Raw genomic sequence first — 22,836 nt, 5'->3', positions numbered from 1 at the left:
AGAAAAAAATTAACAAGGGGTTGGGGGGAGGGGGGTTGACCAACGCAGAAAATCAACTTACACCTGAGACATTCGACCAGTTCATTTCCCCCCCAGCGCACGCAGTTCTCCCCAGCTAGAGCCCTTCTCGGCTCCAGCTGGGAGATGAGATGGCCGTGGTCATTCTGGCTAGAGAGACGGAAGGGCTCTGGAGAGATGGTCCCCGTTGGGGTCCAGACCAGAGGAGTGTGGTTTCTCTACTCCGGGAGAGTCGCTTCAGAAGCCTCACTCTGGAGCAGCAATGTTCTGGGGATCCAGCCTTCCCCTGCCCCTGGACTCCCTCACCGCTCGCCCCCGTATACCCCCGGGGCCATCGGGCTCGGCAACTGACCGGATAAAGTGTGGCCGCGTAGCGCAGGACAAGGCCTAGGCATGGGAAAGAGGCGACTCTTTCCCCTCTCCCTACTCCACGTTTCTCACAGGAGCAGCCAGACCCCTATAAAATCCACTCGTTCCATACCCTGGGGAGGAAAGGGAGGAGGGGGAGAAGCAAGGTGACCCATACGATGGAGCTGCGGTACTATTAGACTCAAGAATGAACCCAAACGATAAATGCAAACAAAAAGTCGTGGGGGGAGGGGGGGCCGCAAATCAAGTTCCTAAAGAGGAAAATTTGGCAGGGTAAATGAATCTAAAGGACCCTTAATGCCAAAGAAATGACAAAATCTAATGCCTCCAATTTGCTTTTTCCCCGCTACGATGAGAGGTCCGCTCCCTGACTCGGGGGACTCAACTAGGCAGCGGGAGACAATAAGACTGTCATCGCCTTAGACCCAAGAGCGAAGCCAACGAAGCATTTCTTCACGGGTGAAGCCCGGGCTCAGGCCAGACGACTTCTCCCGGCCCTCTCCTAGGGTGCCCCAGCCCTATTTTCAGCCTTTTGCCAGGAGTTCGGGCTCAAGAGTGGAAATTCTCACCCTGAGAAGAGGTTTCAGCCGCCGGGCCTACCTTTTACCGAATCTCCCAAGGGAATGAGCAGCACGGGAAGTGAGGTGAATGACGTAGATCTGAAATACTGGTGATCAGCTCAAAGTGGAGTTCTGGGGGCTGTGGTGGTCCCCCATCACCTATGTGAGGGTCTCCAAGGACTCCACACTAGTGCTCATGTTACCCCCACCCAGCCTCCAGATAGTGGCTGTGGGCACATAAAAAATGAAAAGGGGGATGATGGGTAGGCAGAGAATGAAATTTTCAGCAGCTGCCAAAATAAACGGGAATAGGGGTGTTAATCTATAAAGCAAGAAGGATGAACACCTCCTATCCATCCCGGTTTAAAATTCACATTCATTCAAATCTCTACCTTCTTTTTAAATCGACCAACAAGTGACAAATTCTACCCCTTAGGTAACAAAATTTTGAGGGAAGGGGTGGGGGGGGGATTCAAACAAACACTCCCATCTCTTGATAACTGCTTTGTAAACTGCTACAACTTTACAATTTTGCATTGCTGGATTAGCAGACACAATAGCGGGAAAATCACAGAAGACCAAAAGACCAGAGAAGGCAGGGTAGCATGATCGTTTGACTGTCTTGAAGGACTCTTTGACCAATAATGCCTGCATTTTTCTGCATCAGCATGCTTTTCGGAGGAGCGGATTTACCACCCATAGAATTCAATACAGGGTAAAAACCTGTTTGAACAAAATGGGTTGGTGCCAAGAAATTTTTTTTATTGTGGTGGTGTGGCAGAAACAAAATTCTGGGATTCTGCTTGGACCCTCGAACATGCCCTCCCTCTCTGGGATGTTAGGGATGTTTAAATATTGCAACACTGCCCGAGCCCCTGGCAGAACATTGCAAGATTTAGCGCCATCCTGCCCCAACAAGCCAGTGGTCACTTGTTCCACTGCAGGGCCAGCAAGACAGAGGGGAGCACAGATGGATGAGCAGGCTGTTCTAGAAGAGTGGATTTTCAGTAGCCAACGCCACCGAGTGTCTTGGGGAAGAGAAACAGCCCACACCCTTGCCCTTGGGGAGCTCCCAGTGCGGTTTGGGACTTTATTGCACGATCTATTTCTAGTTGAGGTGTACTTCCCAGCCCCCCCTCATTTACCTTGGCCAGATCTTCCTCTATAACATCATTTCTCATTTGGGCAGCATCCAACTGGGTATAGAATCGAGCACCGATCATTGGCATGATATCATTTACACTACGGAGCCGGTTTTGGTCAGTCAGCAAATACCTACCCAAAACAAACAGGCGGCATTACAGGTGAATGTGCAGCCCAGCAAGCTGGGATGAACCGTTTAGAAAATCCTTCTTAGTCAAAATCAGGGTCAGTCAGTTGGTCAGTCATATTTATCGAGCGCAAAGCACTGAACTGAGTGCTTGGGAGAGTAAAATATAACAATGAACGGACACACACCCTGCCAAAAATGAGCTTACAGTCTAGAGGGATGACCCTACTCTAACAGAAATATGGGCTTCCATCGACACATTTCCCCTGGTGCGATCTTGAGAAGCACCAGGGGAGGAACAGAAATATCAATTCTTTCTCTGTCGGGTTCCTGCTGCCACCTTTCATGACATGAGAAAGGGAAATGACGTGAAGGCAGGTGGAGATGAAGATGGTAGGAAGTGGGGGACAAACTTCTTCCTTCCGCTCAACTGTCCACACCCAGTGAGAAAGCTTGAATTTCACTTTATTGAAAACGAAAGCCTCCATCCCTTTCTGGGTCCCCTTTTGAATGACAGTTCTGGGAACCAATCCAAAAGAGTTTGAGATCCTCTACTGTCACAGATCATGAGCCAGAGCTGTAACACATTCCTCCTTAATCCTGTCAAGCGGACAACCTGATCGTTTGGAGTCACGGGGTCGACTCCAGCCGCAGGGGGGAACGAGGCAGCCTTTACACTAGGGGACAGTTCCAGCATTCAAATGGGTCAGAGTGGGTCTGAGATGGGGCTCCCGGAGGGCCAGGTGGGGTTTGTGCAGGACTAATCATTAACAGAAACTCGGCTGTCCACCGTTGACGGGGCTACTTTTGTACAACAGCCTCTGAGGATTACAGCGTGCAAATCAAAGAATGAAATGAGTTTGGGAAAAATTAACCTCAATTCCTCCCATATTTTGAGGGTCGTATGCGACAGGTTAAATGGAGCAGAAGCAGGAAATTTGAAAATTTCTCTACCGCTACTGAATTACAACATGGGGAACAAGTTCAGTGAAAACTTTTGTTCTGGTTTTTTTTCAGGGCAGGAGTAAAAGAAAAAGCTCATCCTATCGGTCGAAGACCAATCTTAAAGATAAATTTGATTCATATTTAAACCTTCATTTTGGTCAAATTCCAAAGAATTTCAAACAATTTTCTTAAGTCATAATATATCAAAACTTACAAAATCAGATTCTTCAGATCAGAGGAATAGTTGATTGTCACTAGTTCCATAGCTTTCTGTAAATTCTCTCGCTGAATTCCTGCCAAAGAGTTGCAAGCCAAAGCCAACACAACTTTTCCTAACGAGATCAGATCTGCTTGCTGATATGAAAAAATGAACATGATATATCTCTACCAGATACAGTTTTAAAGTACATAGACATGGCTTTTCATTACAGGAAAATAACAATGCATCATTCATTTACAGTGAGCGCTAAGAAAGCATTTCCTCTAAGCATTTAACACTGTGAATCCCTGGAATTACTGATGTACCAAAATGGGACTGTATTTCATAAAATCTCAACCTCAGGACACTGCAATCTACCCAGCTAATGAACCCCACTTACTGATATATCAAGAACCATGACCAAGGTGTCACTGGCACACTTTTTAAGGCTGCCTTGTCTCTGGGGAGTCTGTAAATAAAAAGGGGATGAATTTTGGCGGCTTCATTAAAATGGCCTCTGGTTCGATTCCTTAAGACTCGGTCTTTAAATGGCAAGTTTATTTTGGTCCCTTTTCAACAACACATCTGAGTCCTTGTGAAGGGTTTTTTGTTGTTGTTGTTGGGGGGTTTTTTGTTGTTTTTTTTTAAAAAACCATCACTCTGGAGTTTAGCGCTTACAGTAGTTCATGAAGTCAACGGGGCTTCAAAGAGGCATCATAATTCTGACCATTTTTTTTAGTATTAAAACCTTCTCAGGCAAGACACTTATTAAATAGATTAATGAAAAAAGATAGAATTTCGTTTTGAAAATGCAAAGTTGAGGTGCCATTCTTGAAAAATATGTCTTTTTCTAACTGTGGGCCGAGTGGAATGCTGGTAGAAAGGCAATTCTACTTTCTCTTCCTTGAAGGACAGTGTCCTTGAAGGAATTTTCAGAATACAACTGGACACCCCTATGCTCCCAGTGGTACAGCACTACAAGTTTAAAAACAGGTCAAATTCTAATATGTTCCATAATTAATTCTGTTTAAATGTTACCACTTAAAACCGACGAGTTAATTCACTTTATGGAATGAGAAACTTTGAAAATAGGGACCACTAATGGAAGTGTGAAATCCGGTTCCACACAGAAACAATTTAGAAGGGTCATCCCCAACAGCTTCCACTTCAGTGGCCCGAGCAGGGAGTGCTGACCACCCCGTAGCCCAAATGGGGCTGGGTGGCCGCCCGGGTGGGCAGGGGCCAGGCCTCCCAAACCGGCTACTGTGCCAGCTCGCCCCAACTCCCAGCCCCCTTCCTCAGCCTTTCCCACCCCCCCTGGCTGTAGCCATTACTCCCCAGCTCCGGGCAGCCTGAGAACCTAAAGTGTGAAGAAGGGGAGGATTTTTTAAATGGTTCACATTTATAACAAACACATTCTTCCTCCCCTGGTCCCTAGAAAAGGACTAAAAAGGAGAAATATTATTTTAGAAAAAGCCGTGTCCTTGGAATGGTCTAAGGCTTTTTCAGAGAAGCAGTGTGGCGCAGTGGAAAGAGCACGGGCTTTGGAGTCGGGGCTCATGAGTTCGAATCCCAGCTCTGCCACTTGTCAGCTGTGTGACTGTGGGCGAGTCACTTAACTTCTCTGTACCTCAGTTCCCTCATCTGTAAAAATGGGGATTAAGACTGTGAGCCCCACGTGGGACAACCTGATTCCCCTGTGTTTACCCCAGCACTTAGAACAGTGCTCTGCACATAGTAAGCGCTTAACAAATACCAACATTATTATTATTATTAAAAAAGGTGAATTCTGCTTATTTTTCATTACCTTTATTTTGAATGAAAATACTTAACATTTAGGATAGCGCAACATTTCTTTTCACGCTAGATGAGTCTCATTTGTTGTTCTGCTTCTTACCTCTGTCTGTTTTTTTCCCCCCATTTGTTGTATTCTGGAGGAATTCCCCCCAACTCATTTTCAGTTTCTTCCTGGTTTTCAATTCTTGATTTCTTTTTCTGATTCTATCTATGGCTCTACTTATGTCCATTATACTGTAAGTCAGTCTCTATTCACGTGTCTGAAACAGACTATGAAAAATAGACTGCAAGAAACAATGCATTCCTTTCTCAAGAATCCTCTCTTGCTCTACCACACTCCCCCTTTCTAGGACGTCTATAATCTTTTCCTACCTGCTTATTCTAGAAGTTGGAGGATCCAAAAAAATCACACAATCACATACACACACACGCACACACACACACAAACACTTCTGAAACTGCTAAACCTTTGACTGCTGAAGAAATCAACTTTAGGGCAATTTGCATCATCAGCACTGACTGATTGTTCCTGCCATCTTATACTTCCTGTGCATCAATGGATGAGGAAGGAAAGTGAACTCGTCAGCTAGTCTGAGGTTAGAAATCACTTTCTTCCTCTGCCCTCCTTTTTGTTTCATTCCCTTTCTCACACTGACTGAGAGAGAAAGAGAGAAACTGGAGACAGATGCTTGATTGTACTACAAGGAATGGACACGTGATCTCCAGTTGAGAGACTGCCCCCTCATCATACCAACTTTTAGCAAAACAAGTCTTCATATGTAACCAGCTGAAATGGGATTAATTTTACATCTTTGAGGAGAACATACGGGGAGCTTTGGGTTGGGGGAGGCAGGGGTAGAGGAGAACTGTTAAGGTGTTAACCGCCCTAAATTTGTGAGCTCTTAAAATAGGTGATGAATTACTCAGTAAAGTTGGAGTATTAAATAACATGAACCTTCTTTGCAGAAAAAAATCCAAAATAAACCGTATAAAATGGCATGAAATCCCCTTAATTATGCTTACCTGAAATTGAGCCATTAGTGCCAGTGGATTATTCTGACTGCTATCAAATGTTAAAACATCAAAAACACCAACACAGTTTACTCGTAACCTACAGGGAGAAACATATTTAGAGAAAGGAGATAATCAATCTTTTGTCAAAAACTCAAGAAACTTCACATTTTCTCTTCTGAGTTGTCTACTTGGGTTAGAATCACTTTCATAGGCTGCAACTAAGCAGTACTATTTACAAAGCTACTAAGGAATGATGAGCTACATCATCTAGCCGAGATCAAATTCAATTTTCTTTTTCTGCACGCTAGAAGCAGCAGCAGCTGGGAAACCCACTCTACGTCTTGATAGGGTAGATTATGCATCATTTGATTCCCCACTTATTCTGACTGGTGTTCTGAAGGGCAGAATAAACTAAGCCACAAAGAGCACCATTACCTCGTTTTGCCAGTTACCAAGATCTTCGTTGGGTCCATCACCCGACATGCCAAGCCTGCAGTGTGGACGGTTCGCAGGGCTGAACTCAGCTGGACAATATACGCCCAAATGAGAGACTCCGGCAACAAACCAGCGTGCTGTCGAGGTAACGGCCCGTCATGCTGCCCTAAAAAGAAAAAAATATACATATATATATATATATGCATAAACATGTTTTTTCAAGCTAACGATATGCCTATAGTTTCAGCTAGAATACAGTAGCAGTTCCTCGTTAAAAGTCAATGCCTGTGTCACAGATCTCACTCCTGAACAGTTACTTTTTGGAACTAGAAAAAAAATTGTAAATAATGAGGAATTGAACAAAGATTTAGGAACAAATTAATCCAAAAAGTGAAAAGTAGTATGGCTTTGTATTCTAATTGGGGTGTGGATTCTAGTCTGGCTCCCCAGTTTGCCTGTGTCACCTTGGCCAAGTCACTTAACTTTTCTCTGTGTCGGTTTCCTCATCCGAACTCACTACCCTGCTGGGTTCCTTTCATACTCGCAGGAAGACCTTTTAACAACCCACCTGAAGGGATTCTTTTTTTCAGGGTGGTAGAGAGAGGAGAGGATGGAAAGATTTAGCTTATAAAGTAGGACATTACCATTTAAAGATATTTTACTGGACACTGACTGGCAAAAATGGGAGGACAATGTCATATAGAACGGCTGCTACTTGGTGTGATTCTGTTGGGGCTGGATAGTCCAAAGGATAATAATAATAATTATGGTATTTAAGTGCTTACTATGTGCCAAGCACTCAACAATACTTACTACAAAAATAACCCCTACAAATACTATAGATGCTCAAGAAGTAGAGACTATCTGGACAATCCTACCAGCTATTATTCTTATCCTTATCGACTGTTCTAAGCACTGGGGTAGATACAAGGTAATCAGGTTGTCCCACATGGCTCACGGTCTTAATCCCCATTTTACAGATGAGGTAACTGGGGCATCGAAAAGTTAAGTGGCTCGCCCAGGGTCACACAGCAGACAAGTAGCGGAGCCGATTTAGATCCCAAGTCCTCTGACTCCCAAGCCCATGCTCCTTCCACTAAGCCACGCTGTGGAACGTCAGTGAAGAGCGGTGGAACGTCTTTTAATCTTAAGGCATCTGGCCACACAGCCATTTCCAGCCCCAGAAGTGGTCTGACATTAACTAGCTGGTCCACCCCTGGTCTACAGGGAAAGGAATAAAGAAGAGTCAAAAATAAACTGAGAGAGCTCCCACTTGGGGAAGTAGCAGCAAGAGGAAAGTGTGGGGACGGCAAAACAACGGTCTTAGGAGTGAATGGAAATCAGTCAAACCATATCATCTATTGAGTGCCTGCTTTGTGATGAGCCCTGTACCGCGCACTTGCAGCAATAAAACTACGGAGTAGAGTGGTGCTCCTAATGAGCCAAGTTCAGAGCTATGTATGACAGGGAGGTTTAGGCCACTCAATAAGATCTTTATTGGGTCCATCCCCTGACCTGCCAAACTCATGGCTTGGATGTTTTGCGGGGCCAAACATGACTGGACAATATATGCCCGAATGAGAGACTCCGACGAGAGCCCACACAAGTGGCACAAAATGCCATCCATCCAATGGGTAAAAGAGCTAGATCCCAAATAGAAGTGATAAGCAATAACAGCAATTACACAGTCGCTCACAGGAGTGTTCAGCTGGTGTGACCATGCCTTTCCAAGGCAGCAAAACCCAAAATACAATTGGGTTGGGTTATCCAGGTGAACCAACCTGGCTTCCGATTCACTTCTACAATCATTTGTCTACTACCTTGGGACCCATTTGGGTTGGAACATTATTAGCCCGGGACAACGGAGAGCAGCGGTTGCCACTGGTGGACAGACTGGGTAATCTTCCCACTAGAGCCCCATGAAAAACGATCCCCAGTTTTGCCACTGGCGATGATATACTACTCTTAATCAGTGGACTCCTAAAACCTACCTAGGAAGACAATAAAATGAAAAGCAGGCAACAACCCACACTAGGGGTGTAAATCACTTAGAAATTGAGGAAGTGGACCCAAGCTGAAAACCAAATGTCAAAAACAGGAGGATTTTGTTTTAAAAAAAGTAGTACTCTATCTTTAGCTTTAAAAACATTGAGAGGCATTGCTCTTGGTTATTTATTGTTGCTGGTGCAACTAGAGAAGATTCAAAAGCAATCAGGCCCAGGGACCTGCAGCTCAAACACCGCCAAAATAGCAGGTTGCTAGAGAATCAGAATAGCAGCTTGGCCTACTGGATAGGGCACGAGCCTGGAAGTCAGAGGATCTGGGTTCTAATTCTGGCTTGGGCAAGTCATGAGACCCAAAGAAGTTACAATTCCCTCATTTGTAAAATGGGAATTAAGACCTCCATGTGGGATTTGAGCTGTGTCCAACCTGATTAGCTTGTATTTACCCCAGCACATAATACAGTGCCTGGCACATAGTACGCGCTTAACAAATACCATTTAAAGACAACAAACAAAAATACTAGAATCCAGGTCACCTAACACCAAAATTTCTGCTAAATAATGAAGATGCCAGCTTGTTAGGGAGAAGAGAAAATAAAGGACTAAATATTGCATCCTGCTTCAAGATTGCACTGACTCTTGCCACTTACGATTTACAACTTGGGCAGGCTCCCCGTTCTCTTCCTCCGTAAAAATGGGGCATCCAAACGGGGAAGACAGAGTGTTTAGGTGAAGGGATGGGGTGTGCTGCCTGAGCCACTCTTCCATGGGGGCAACTGCCTTCTCAATTTACAGGGCAGGGAGAGGATGTGTCATTTCACCCTCCCCCCTTCCCCATCCCCAAACATCTCAAACCCTGCCCCTCCAGGCGTGCCCCCCGGACACCAACCCCAGAGCTCTTAGAATACCTGTGCCCCTCCTAGCCCTCAGCAGCAGCGGTGGTGACGACACGATGGCCTCACCCCAGCCATCAGGGGTTTTTCAGGGTATCTTCACATCAGGAGTGGCCGTATAACTGGAGTTTGTCTTAACCCTTACAACTACAGCGTGGCTTAGTGGCAAGAGCACAGGCTTGGGAGTCAGAGGTTGTGGGTTCTAATCCCGGCTCCTCCACTCATCAGCTTGTGTGACTTGGGGCAAGTCGCTTAACTCCTCCGTGCCTCAGTTACCTCATCTGTAAAATGGGGATTAAGACTGTGCGCCTCACGTGGGACAACCTGATAATCTTGTAATTACCTCAAGGCTTAGAACAGTGCTTGGCACATAGTAAGTGCTTAGGAAATACCATCATCATTATTATTATTATTGTCAGATCACCTCCACACTTATCAGCTGGGACCACTGCCGCCCAGAAAGGCCTACTAGCCAAAGAGCAACTCAGCCGGACTGTGCCATTTCTTTTTGAGTGGAGGAATGTCTCTCTCTCTCTCAACTGCATTAGTCTTTCCTGCCAAAGGAAACTTAATATAGTATTAGAAACTTGTTGACAGACTTCAAATAACTTCATTGTAGGACTGGTCACTGGGAGAACTTATGCCCATTGCTTATACATTACAGCCCTGAAAAATATTTTCAATTTAACTACAGATCACTATTCTCCCAACACAAATTTTATCCATGCCCATCTTGAATCATTGGAGAAGCAGCATGGCCTGGTGGAAAGAGCCTGAGCCTGGGAGTCGGAGGACCTGGGTTCTAATCCCGGCTACGCCATATACCTGCTATGTGACTTTGGGCTTTAACTTCTCGGTGCCTCAGTTGTCTCATCTGCAAAATGTGATGCTATGCCTATTCTCCCTCCTTCTCAGAGTGTGAGCCCTATGTGGGACTTGATCATTTTGTATCTACTCCAGCACTTGACACATAGTACAGTGCTTGACACATAGTAAGTACTCAACATATATGATTATTATTATTACCATTCCTGGCTCTGCCACTTGCCTATGTGCAAACTCCTTAACTTCTCTGTGCCTCGGTTTCCTCATCTGTAAAATGGAAGTTCAACACCTGTTCTCCCTCTCATTTAAGAATGTGAGCTCTAGGTGGGACGGGGATTGTATCCAACCTGATCATCTTGTATCTATCCCGGCATGTATGACAGTGCTTGGCACATAGTAAGAGCTTAGCAAATACCACTATCATATAACCTAGCAAAACTCTTCCGATTCTAAAAATACTCAAGCCAAATTTTTATTAGCAGTTGTGTCAAAGGAGGAGCTAGACCATTTTAACTGCTCCTGTTTTGATTAAATCTAGTAAAATGATTCCTGCTAAAGCTTTCAATTACAAAACCAGACTAGAGAAGAATCCTGTGAAGACTGGAATTATTCCACACATCAGCTTGTCCTTAGCATCAACAGAAATCAGATAATTCATAAAGATAACAGCCTTCTATAAAATAAGGAAGTTGACAGCCATTTCACAGGTGTTCCAAACCAAAATAACTCGAGTTACTGCAACTACATTCATTTGTCAAGGAAAAGCTTTACACCACATCCCCTACAACAAAATTCTGGAGCAGTGTCTGCAGATGACACTGCAAAATGGAAAAAAATTTAGTGACCACACTGCGTGACCCAAAATATATGAAACAGCCATGAAACCACAATTTTCTTTTTTCAACTGCCAAAATCCAGAAAAATTAACTAACGAAGAGTCAAAAATAGGAGCTCCCTTACATGTTGCCTCCAGAAAATCTAGAAGGTCAGCATCATTTAATGTGAGCCCAGAATCTTTAAAAGCCAAACTATTTTGCAAGGTCTCAAAATAACCCTTGTTCCTATTAAAATAGGATTCAAGCCTGTCCCACTCCCCTTCCCCCACCACCACCAATTTTCTGCTGTTCTCTCAAGCTAAAATGGACAACAGCACAGATCCCACAATTGAAGAGGTTGGGTTAAACAAGGAGCCTTACTTATTTTGATGGATCCCACCACTAAAAGTGACACGGCCCAACTAGCCTGAAGAGTTTTTGTGTTGCTCTATCCTCAGGGAAAGTGGTAATCCCAACCACAGGAGAAGAAGTTCTATGGCAGGAACAATTTTCTGACAAGAAATATGAATCAAAGGCTCAATTTGCTTCACATCAACTATTCGTTCTCTCATTCAGAATTTATCCAACTTTCCTACTTCCCGTCCGCTCTCAAGATAATAACTTTATTAAGTTTAGAAAAACATAAGAACAAATATGATTTAGGTTTTTTTAGAACCCTCAACTGCCCATTCTTATGAAAAATCTCTTCTAAACAGACCTGCCACAGTGTCCAGTGAAGAGGAGCACAGCCTTAACAGAGTGCCCAGCACTCAATATGTGCTCAGTAAATTCCACTGACTATCCTCCCAATCTGCTGTAGGGACTGGAAGAGGGAAAGAATAAAAAGTCCTGGAAAGGTGGGGGGGGGGGCTAAAAAAGTGTGGTGGGGTAGGGAGGGAAGCTGGAAAATATTTGAAGATCTTCTGCTCCCCATCTAGCCTGGAATATCTACTGAGGTGGGATCCTAGCAGGGGAAAATTATTATAATTTTTTGCTCCCTATCCTATATTCTTTAGCTACTTCCTAGACAAATGAAATGGGATCACTTCCGGGCAGGCTTCCTTGATTGCAGTTAAACATGCCCTCAACAGCTACCCAAAACAAGAAATTTCTAGAATAGAGTTGCTTTCACCCTCAGTCCCACAGCACTTAAATACATATTTGCAGTTTATTTATATTAATGTTTGTCTCCCCTTCTAGACTGTAAACTCCATAAGAGCAGGGAACGGGTGTGCTGCTTACTCTGTGTATTCTTCCAAGCTTTAGCACAGTGTTTTGCACATAGTAAGCGCTCAATAAATACCACTGATTGATTTATATTTTCCTTACCCCACTTCCTCTTGGTGAAATAGGCATCAGCACTGGGGTCATTAAAGTGTCTGCTCATCATAGTTTCTCCTCCAGCATGGAAATCGTAGGCAAACACAAGAGCTTAAAAGGAGCACAGAAACATACAACCTGTTACAGAGTTAGCTCAAAGCTCACAGTGAAATTACCGCCCGGAGTTTAATGCTGAATTACTTACAATGTTCTCCAAATGCTTTAGTGGTAAACACCTCACGCAATGTTACAATGTTCGAGTGCTGAATTTTTTTCCACATATCAACCAACACCATACATTTTGTGTTAACAAGCCGAAAACCTGTCAAAAGGAAAAAAAAGGAAAAAAAAAAGCAAGCTCTTTGCTGTGGCAGTAACTCTTTGTTTAATAGAATTGTGTGGGTTGGTTCGGTCGGGTTTCTTGCAACCTCTAAATAAAAGTCAAGCTTCATTCTCTTACTTTACTCACTTCCCAGTGAGGAATTTCTGCTCCACTATTCCACTTCGTTTTAAATGAAAATCAGATTTTGAGTTAGAAAAATTCAAATGGTTCTTCAGGCTCTCAGTATTATTACATTTCACGGAAGGTGGAAAAGAGGAAAGTTGAGTTCCCGTACCATGTATCCTCCGAAGGCAATATGGCAAATCATCTTTGCTATTTACAGCTTTGTAGCATGATGTAATGTACCCAAAGTTACTTGATTTCTGTATCCGGTTGGGTGGCGGCAGTGGTTCCAAAGGGAAAAGGCTGTGATAGCTGTCAACTTCTGCAGGGACGGCTACAGCAATTTATAAACAAAAAGACAGTGAGTTGGCATATGGCATTCACAAAAACAGTGCAGCAGTAGTAGAAGAGAAATATTTTAACTACATATCACTGAACTGTCAAACAGACTGTACAGTTTAGGTCAGAATTAAGATCCACAAACATCTGCATCGTCTGTGTCGGTTCGTATTTGCTCGACAACACACGTACGGTGCCAAAGTTGAAAAATAACAAACTCCACATCCTTCAGAGGCAGGGCACAGTGATTACAAGCCACATCCACTGAATCTTCCCCATTCTTAAATAAGTCACTGCAAAAAGCCCTAATTAGCATTAATCGGACACAAAAGTATTGGCGCAAAAACTAGCCAGATACTTGAGAGCGGGCTTTTTAAATCTATGTATGAAAAAGGAACAATTTTGACAGACATGACTGTCTAACAAGAATAGTGTTATTTAAACCTTTCCAAAGATAACCTCTAGTGAAACCGGTGATGCCTGATGCAAGCAGTCCTTCCTGGTGCTTCGAAAAAGCACTCAGGGCATTTTATTATACATAATAAGACCTCGTAGACCTTTGGCAGTCCTCAACCAGAAGGTCCTTCCCTGGGCTGCTAGCTCACCAGTGTCCCTAGACTCAGACCCTGGACCTATTATTGGACCTCAGCTTGGAGCTAGGACAGTCTGGGAGCACATATAGGGCAGTCTGCATTAGACTTTTCAGTCACCCCACACCCAAGGGTGAATTTCACCATCAATGACATCTTCTGGTCCAAAGGACAGACCCTGCTACACTGGATGGGGAGAGCCCTTGACAAAAAAAATAAATAAAAGAGCTCAACACTGTCTGGTGGTGCAGTATTTTTTTTTCCTGCTTCCAGATATATGTGAGAGTTTCGACTTCAAATCTCTGTCCTCAGTTTACACTTGGCAATAAGTTACGGGCGCCCTGAATTATGAACAGCTGTCTTGGTAATAAAGCTAAAATTCCGCATCCCTTAGCGTAGTTTCATGTACTAACAGCATTTCTAAAATGTAAATGTAAGAAATGCCAATGAAATTCATCATACCAGGAGAGAACAGGCTACCCGGATTGTCTCTCAGTACTGAAAACTTGTTTTAGAATAGCCCTATTCTGTGGAATCACTTCTATGGAGGCAGAAATTATGGATTGAACATTTCCCAAAAATTTATACAGTACCCAAATGACAGAGTGCAAAAAATGAGGCTGTTAAAAAGGGCGACTATCAGTCAACCAGTGGAGTGTACTGGAGTCCTTTACTGTCTGTCGAGCACCATACTAAGCACTTGGGAGAACACAATACAAAAGAGAACCTATCGAATTTGGAATTTTTTTTTTCCGGGGCTGTGACAAACTCTCTCCCCAGCCTTGCCCAATTTTTTTTTAGGCCTCCATACGGAGTATGCTCCATCAACTTCTAAAGAATCAAGGTTTTTTACAAAATTAAAAAAGAAGCCAGAATCCTTCTCTCTCTTTAGGACAAGCACTATCTTGATATCTTACATGCTCCACTATTTACATTTATTCCAGGCCTCAGAAAAATGTTAAAGCAGAATTTCACTGTAGTAATTGCTATAAAGACAAAAAGGAGCAAATCTGACTTTAGTGATTTTAATTAATACTTAAAAAAAACTTATACAGTTATAGAAATCTGGTACATGAAAAAAAAACTGATTCAATCATATTCTTACCTGGGATGTCTGCTTGATCAATTTGAGCCATGGTTATTAAATGCCTGTTGATCAGTTCCTAGGGAAAAGGAACAGGCACATTTACAACAGAACCAAATTTCTACTTTTCCACCTGTTGGTTTGAGAAAAAATATTTGTCTCAGCTTCATGGTCTCTCGTTATTATGCTAACCACTAACTTTTCACTGAGCTAGGATCTCTTCCATCTATCATCCAGTGACCAGTTCAGGGTAGAGCCTAGAGAATGAACCTCATTCAAAAACACACAGCCCTTTTTTTTGGCTTTTTGTTTCTTATGGTTACTTGTCAAGTGCTTACTATGTGCCAAGTCCTTTACTAAGCACTGCAAGAGACACAAAATAATTGGGTTGGTCACGGTTCCTGTCCCTTATAGGGCTCACAGTCTCAATCCCCATTTTACAGATGAGGTAACTGAAATATAGAGAATTTGAGTGACTTGTCCAAGGTCCCACAGCAGACAAGTGGCAGAGCCAGGATTAGAACCCAGGTCCTCTGACTCCCAGGCTTGGCCTCTTTCCACTAGGCCGTACTGCTTCCCAAGGTTTTATACACCAGGCAAGGGGGTGTGGTGGTTTGTTTTTGTTTCTATTTCATCCCCATTTTATACATGAGGAAGCTGAGGCACAGAAAAGCTGAGTGACTTGCCCAAGGTCACACAGCACAAAAGTGGAAGAGCTGGGATTAGAACCCAGGTCCTCTGCTCCCAGGCCTGAGCTCTTTCCACAAAGCATCATCACTAATACCAAAACAATCCAAATACAAGTTCTACTGACTCTGAGTCGCACCTTTCCTCCTCCTCCATTGGTGGATGCTCAGCTAACTGGCAGAGGTCAGGACAAAGGAATGACTATTTTCATGGACACAGAATGTAACAGATTCTCCTTCAAAGCCACTCACACTTATTGAATGTCTATTTTGTGCACAAACCAAGAACTAGGAATTTCCAACCTACAGCCCAATATAAACCACCATGGCTTCATCTTTACCTCCCTAGTGTTCACACACAAAAAGACCTGTTACAAGAAGTTTTAATCTCTGGTACTGATTTCTGTGAGACGAAAGAGAGGAACGTGACTGTTTCTAATACCTGCTTCTGCTCTTCAGTTCTGTTTCTCTTAGAAAAACAAAGCAGTTTTATATATTCAATTATAAAGGCATACCTGTCTGAGTTCATCAGCCATAAAGAAGGAAGGTGCATTTGCTTTTGGTTGCATGTAGGCAACATGAGGTGCAGTTGGGGGGTAAATATGATAATTTGGAAATACCTATGAGATAGGAAAAAAAAGGTTATGATCAATCTCTTACAGTTATAATAGTATTTGTTAGGCTCTACTATGTGCCAGGCACTGTTCTTTGTTATCAAATGCTTAAATGTCATTTTTGGATAAGCATGTTGTTAGGTCCACAATGGAAATTATTTAAAATCCCTAGAAGAAATAATCACTTGCTTTCATATGTAAATGATCACTTTAACCACAATATCAACATCAAAATATCAAAAATCTAAGATGTGAACCCGTGTTTGGCTTTTTTAAATGGGCATGAAGTTTTTAGGTTTCAATAAAACTGACCAAAACAATGAGTCTGTGGAAGAACTGCTACACAAAGCTCATTGGAAGATAAACCACTGATGTGCATCAAATATTCTAATACTTATCCAAAGTGGCCAGTTTCAAAAAATACAAGAGATTTTTACATTGGGGCAACAAAGCAGTAGCAAGTTTGGGTTGTCCTCTGTTAGTTTTGGGTTAATATTTAAGTCTTTTAAAGAGATCTTAATGATTAAAAAAAAAGCTTTCCTGAAAACTTCACTACCTTTAATTATTCTCCATAAGAAATAACACTGACTTCAGTCATTAAAAAGATCACAACCATCTGAGAATGGGATCTATTTTTGTTTGTAATGTCTGACAACACATCTTTGAGTATCAAAGCATCACTATAAAAGCCAAATTCCAATGAAATGCAACATGAGTATTACTCCACTGCCACCTGTTTTTCTCATGTTAAAAAATTAAAATCTTGTGGAACTTACAACGTTGACGTAACTAGGGATAATACAGTTCAGTCAGGACTGCTTAAATATGCGTTTTTACCGTGCATTTTGGCTAGAACACAACCACAGTCCCAGGGAACGTTCTTCCAGTCAATCAGTGGTATTTAGTGAGTGCTTACTGGTGCAGAGCACTGTATTCAGTGCTTGGGAGTTCACAGAACATCAAAGTTGGTGGACATGATCCCCTGTCCTAGAGAAACTTACAGTCTAGTGGGGGAAGCAGGCACTAAAATCAAATATACATACGAGAAGCAGCAGAATAAAGGACACGTACACAAGAGCTACGGAGCAAGTATCAAACATGGAGATGTGAGTCTGTCTGGGTACAGGGAGATGCGCTGTCAGATAAGGAGACTATCTCCTTAACATGAGTTTCCTTAACATGGAGTACCGCAAAAATGCGAATGTTACAGGAGAACTGGGAGAAGCGGGCTAAATAGGAAAGGTGAAATCCTAGAATAGGATGTGTTCATCGGTCATGATCCAACTTCAAGAAAGTATGACAATGAAAAATGGAAGTACCTGGGAGGGTAAGGAATGCCAAAAGGAGTGAAGTACCATTTCCTAATGACTTGGAAAAAAGGACTGGGGCCTTTTCCATTTGTCCCAAGTGAATCGGGAAATTTCATTTCAAAAGGATCCTTGGTGAAAAATAGATCTTTATTAACTTGGATCATTTCCCTCCAGGTCCATCAGAGTATCCCAAAATAAAAATAAGGGATACAAGGAAGGGACCGTGATGAGGGCTTGGAGCCTTTTTTTTTTTGGAAGAGGTACAGGGAAGGGATGCTCCCAGGCACAGGCAAAAACGACTCAGTGACCGGCAACCCATCCCAACATTCACACACCATTCCTGTGACAGGTGCCGGAGTTGTGTCAGTGTAGAAGTACGTCGTTCCGCCCACCGTTTCCTTCTGGATCACCTGGCCAGGAGACGGGGCTTGCGTGACAGGGTTATTCACGGGCGTAGAGGCACTAGAAGGCACCAGATAATTTGCTGGGTTGGGAGTATGACTTCTCCTTCGAGGTGCGGGAGACGTGTGAGGGGTAATTTTCGGCGAATGAAGGGGGGAAGACCCGGCAGACAGTGACATTCCTGAAGAAAATGACAGAGATTATTTTCTTTTAAATGTCATCGCCTACTTCGTAAACGCGGTGTCAACCGACAAGCGAAAGCCAACACAAAATGACTTCAAAAGCAATCTCTTCAGCAATCCTGATATGCTACACTGAAAATTGACAGATTGAAATAGAATTTACATATTATTTTATCAACTGCAGAAGTCTTATACAGCAAAAATGGATTTAAAATTTCCTCTGGATTAAAAGCCAACTCCTTCTCCTGAAACGGCCAACAATTACCAAAGAAATTAGTTGATACTGAATGTAAAAGTCCCCTCCATATTAAGTCTGTGTTTAATGCTTCCAAGCAAATTTCAGAAACAATGTCACCAATTAATTTATGGAGGAATTAGAAATATGCATTATTTGCAGTTTTTAATGTTATATTTTGAGTTAAGAAATCATCTAAACGCATTTAATCGTGCCAGCAATTAACATCCAAATTTCACCAAAATTCTTAAACTTCTCAATTCAATACATTCCAGGTGTTTATTGAAGGTTTTCTTATTTCAACAAAATAATAATTTAGCTGATTACGGCTACCCTACTGATACCTGAAATTCAAGGCTTCCACAAGACTAAGCATTTCCTACCGCCACTGTCAGAGACGGAGCCCTGGGCTGGATGGATCATGGGTTTCACTGGGTATGGCATTTCTCATTTAAGCATGGTTGCCATGAGGGAAAGAGCCAGGAAAGCAATTGTAAACCTAAGGAACAGTTGAATTTTTGTGATTAACATTTCAGAACATGCAGATTGATTCCATTTCTACAGCAAGAATTATGGCTGGGTGAATACTCTATTGATCCATCATTTAATATCCCTGTAACGCCTACACATTTTCAAATGGGCTTGATGTTATTTTTAATGCATCTCAATAACCTCTGCCCTGACTCCTGGACACATTTTAACAGAGTAAATCTCTCACACTGAAAAACATAACTTTCGAGTGGCCACCTATATCAGCAGAAAGTTGATATCAGAATTTGTGTCGTAACCTCGTCCTCTGCATACTGAATCATGCTCTCTCTCTAAATTCGACTCCAAACTTCACAACCTACCAAGCCTCTACTAGGCCCATGGGGAGCACTTAAGTCTCCCCTATAAGATGAAGAGCAGTCATCACATATTCATATTCCAAAGACAGGCTGAAAGATTAGACAGCTTAATGCATCCTGAGTTTCCTGGACAAAGGCTTTTTCTCCATGCGCAGGACTGTCAAAGGACTACTGGTAAACAAAGTCTAAACATTTAAGTGCCCAATTTGATGTTACTACACAAGTAAAACTGCCTTTTTTTCCTTCTGAAAAATAAAGATCTTGAATAGTATTTGAAAGTACAGGAAAAAAAAGAACAACCAAGGACCACAAAAACTAAATCAGAATACCCACTAGTGAATAAATGAGAACATTTGCTGAGCCCCTACGGTGGGTTGGGGAGTAGACTAGGCATGTAAAGAGATCAAAATGAGGACACAGTCCCTGCCCTCAAAGAGCTTACAATGTGGGGAAAGGTAAAAGATAAAGGTGGGTATAACAAAACCCACCAAGAAACTCAAAGTGAACACACAAATAATTACAGCCAAAGTACCTGCACAAAGTTTTACATCCAAATTCTTGGTCTAGGGATCGGGGAGAGTTGTTGAGGAAAGTCAGAGATATGCATCCACATTTCCCAGAGGGGTACGGTCCCCTCGACAGCACCCCACCTCTCCTCGTTCCTACACCCCAGATCCGTCCCTCCTTTCGGGAGGGAGTTTGCTGGAGCCTGGCCCCCTGCCCCAACCACAAACCCAAGCCTCCAAAGCAGCACTGCCAACTTTCCCTGCCTTTCCCATGCCAGGATCTTTGCTGCCAGGACAGTATGGCCACCATCTCCCCGAGCCCTGCAGGACAATCACACCACTGACAGAAATTGGCCGTTTAAAAACCACCACCACACCTGGGCCTCCAACTAACAAACCATAGGGTTGCCAGATTGCTAACAGACAAGAGGGAGCATGGCCTAGTGGAGAGAGAAAGGGCCTGAGAGTCAAAAGACCTGGGTTCTAATCCCAGCTCTGTCAATTGCTTGCTATGTGACCACTTAACTTCAGTTTCCTCAACTGTTGAATAGAGATACCTGTTCCCTCTCTTTCTTAGTCCCTGGCCTATATGGGGTTCACAGTCTGTGTCCAACCATGTACCTATCCCAGAACTTAAAACTGTTTGACACATAGTAAGTGCCTAACAAACTCTATAAAAAGCACAGTAAAAAAACCTCTCATACCTCATGAGTTAAGTAAAGCTTTATTTTACTATATACAAGGAACTCTACCTGGAGTGGTGAAATGATATGCCGGTATTCAAAAATTCTTACACTCTGATCTGAGGGAAGCTAAAACTACCTTCATGAAGAAAAACGTAAAATAAGAAGAGTTCCAAAAACAAGAAAAAAGTATCTGCTGGAAAATGGCCATAAACACAAAGGAATGTCGTGTACAAGAATTGCGAAGTGCTTCTTTCCAAAATTCCTTAACCGAGAAAAACATTCCCTTCAATGACCACAGCTTCTAAATGGCACGCTCAGCTGACTTGGAGTCCCATGTGGGAGAAGAACCACATCCCCCCCTAATTATCTTGTATCTACACAGCGCTTAGTATAGTGCCTGGCACACAGTAAACCCTTAAATACCACTGGGAGGTGCAAGGGAGGCAAGGAGGGGAAGGCCTTAAGGAGAGTTACAGTTGTACTTCCTCTGGGTTTCTGCTAAAAACTAGACATTGTCTATGAAAGGAAAAAAAAATCACTGAATCAATGTGAATGGCAGCTTTTACAGGGCTGTATACATGCTATCCTTACTCCAGCAAGTGACCAGAAGTTGGAGTCAAGAGACTGAAATCTAACAGGAAGAAAAAGATTCTGCTAACCACTCCTATTCCAGTATCTGAAATGTTTCTTGATACGTCTTTAAATCAGCTGTGCAGATAAACCTTTTCCAAAATGGCAACCTAATCTCTTTCCCCTCCCCCAAAACTCCTTCTGTTTCTAATTGGGCTGAAGTGATCATTTGGATGGTCACTTTGATGACTATCGGACGGCAGCAAACACCAAAAGATAGAGGATAGGCAGAACCAGGATGCCACGTGAGGTTTTATATAACAGAAGTCCTGTTTTCAGTTGGTCTGCCCCTATTTAGTTCGCCTCTGGTACTGGGCATTTGGATGTCTGTGATTTTAATGTTCAGCATTCGGCCTCCCTCTGCAGCAGCTTGAACTCGTGCCCACGTTTATACAGACCTGGGAGGGGTGCACAAATGCTCTGGAGCAGTTGGGAAGGTCAGGGTATCTCAGACAAGAGCTAAAGAGTTGGACTGACTTGGGCAAAATGGTAGGCGAATGATGTCATCACGCCATGGCATTTCCTGCTAAGGCATGTGCGATGTCAGGACCTCTCACAGGCTTAAGTGTTTCCTTTGTTAACCAAGATATATTTGTTCACGGTCTGATTTTCTCCTGTCCAAACAAACCATTTCAGACTCTAAGCTTGGGCCTCTTCTTATTTAGGTAGCTTAAATCCTAGACAATACCCAATAGCTCGGTGCAAAAACATTTGCAATATAACTGGGTAAAACTTTATTCATTTGAAAATCGCTTTTTCAAGTTTTCAATGGTTAAATCTGAGCTCAAAAATGTTCATAAACCTTGAGACCTTTGCTCATAGCATCCTAAGACTGGAAGGGACCTGGGGGACTAACACAAAACAGTCTTTGTTTTAGTCACAACATCCCACAGGACAGCAAGCGGGACTACTAGGCCAAGTATCACTCACTGCCAGGAAATTCCCCCTTTAGAGAGAATCCAGGGCCCTCATGTTACCGCTTCTGCCCACTTCCTTCTGTCCTCAGAAGAGGTGAAGAACAGCTGAAACAAAGGTGCCAACTTTTCATCTGGGGTCAGGGGTGAAAGGACAGGCTTCAAGGAGCTGAGAGGCCACAGAGCCACCAGGGATGAGCAGGTTTGGGAGTCTAGTTCCCACAGCGACGTGGCCATAATGGACACATTACTCCTACTAGCTTCATGTCTAACCATGCACACTTTGAGACTGTCACTCACTACAATGCTTGATTCTGTCATCTGACTTAGGAACATAACAGGTCTATGCAGCTTTAAGCTAAAAATGCATAGTTAGTCACAGGCTAGCATCAGACACTAAGCGTTCTTGACTGAAGGACTGTTTATCAGTGCTTCATAAAGAAATGATAACTTGAATTCCTTAAGTAAGCCTGCAAATCCCTATTCCAACCTCTAGACGTACACACATGCAATGACATATTAGAGAAAAACTACAAAATTCAAGAGACAGCTGTGAACTCCAGTGATAAAGCGGATACTGCGTTTCTGCCCATCTTGGTTGCCATAGCTGATTTTTCTTTCCAAAACAATCCCTGTTTTCACAACAGCAATCCCTTGGGCAAAAAGGGGACTTGAAGTAGCTGGACACACAGCAATCCCTTTGTTTAAGCACAGACCCCTCATAGAGCTGTCCAACGCTGCCCCAAACTATCGGTCCTTTAGTCCAATCAGCAAGCCTCATGAATTGGAGGATTTATCTTCAAGTCCAGTGCTGACTCAGAGGGTAGCTTGTTTCCTAAAGAAAACAACCAACAAAAATCAGAAATACCTACTGTTAATGAGATGCTGCATCACCCAAGTGG

General features: G+C 43.0%; 1 protein-coding gene across 3 annotated transcripts in view; it reads right to left on the bottom strand.

The window, feature by feature from the left end:
* Positions 1 to 22,836, bottom strand: part of PAN3 (poly(A) specific ribonuclease subunit PAN3) — a 73,982-nt gene that overhangs the window by 8,571 nt on the left and 42,575 nt on the right. For 2 of the 3 annotated variants that reach the window (XM_029048465.2, XM_029048464.2), the window contains exons 7-16: positions 17,867 to 18,114; positions 16,123 to 16,227; positions 14,943 to 15,000; positions 13,081 to 13,242; positions 12,669 to 12,785; positions 12,473 to 12,574; positions 6,608 to 6,773; positions 6,182 to 6,269; positions 3,377 to 3,516; positions 2,093 to 2,222 (exon numbers count right to left, since the gene is read on the bottom strand). In XM_029048465.2, coding sequence (XP_028904298.1) covers positions 2,093 to 2,222; positions 3,377 to 3,516; positions 6,182 to 6,269; positions 6,608 to 6,773; positions 12,473 to 12,574; positions 12,669 to 12,785; positions 13,081 to 13,242; positions 14,943 to 15,000; positions 16,123 to 16,227; positions 17,867 to 18,114 — 1,316 coding nt within the window. Of the gene's footprint in view, positions 1,175 to 2,092; positions 2,223 to 3,376; positions 3,517 to 6,181; positions 6,270 to 6,607; positions 6,774 to 12,472; positions 12,575 to 12,668; positions 12,786 to 13,080; positions 13,243 to 14,942; positions 15,001 to 16,122; positions 16,228 to 17,866; positions 18,115 to 22,836 lie in introns of all 3 variants that reach the window. The other variant, XM_029048466.2, reaches the window with a different exon arrangement.

Source organism: Ornithorhynchus anatinus, chromosome 20 (assembly GCF_004115215.2).
Source record: "Ornithorhynchus anatinus isolate Pmale09 chromosome 20, mOrnAna1.pri.v4, whole genome shotgun sequence".
Lineage (NCBI taxonomy): Eukaryota > Metazoa > Chordata > Mammalia > Monotremata > Ornithorhynchidae > Ornithorhynchus > Ornithorhynchus anatinus.
This window is presented reverse-complemented; position numbering and strand designations above follow the sequence as displayed.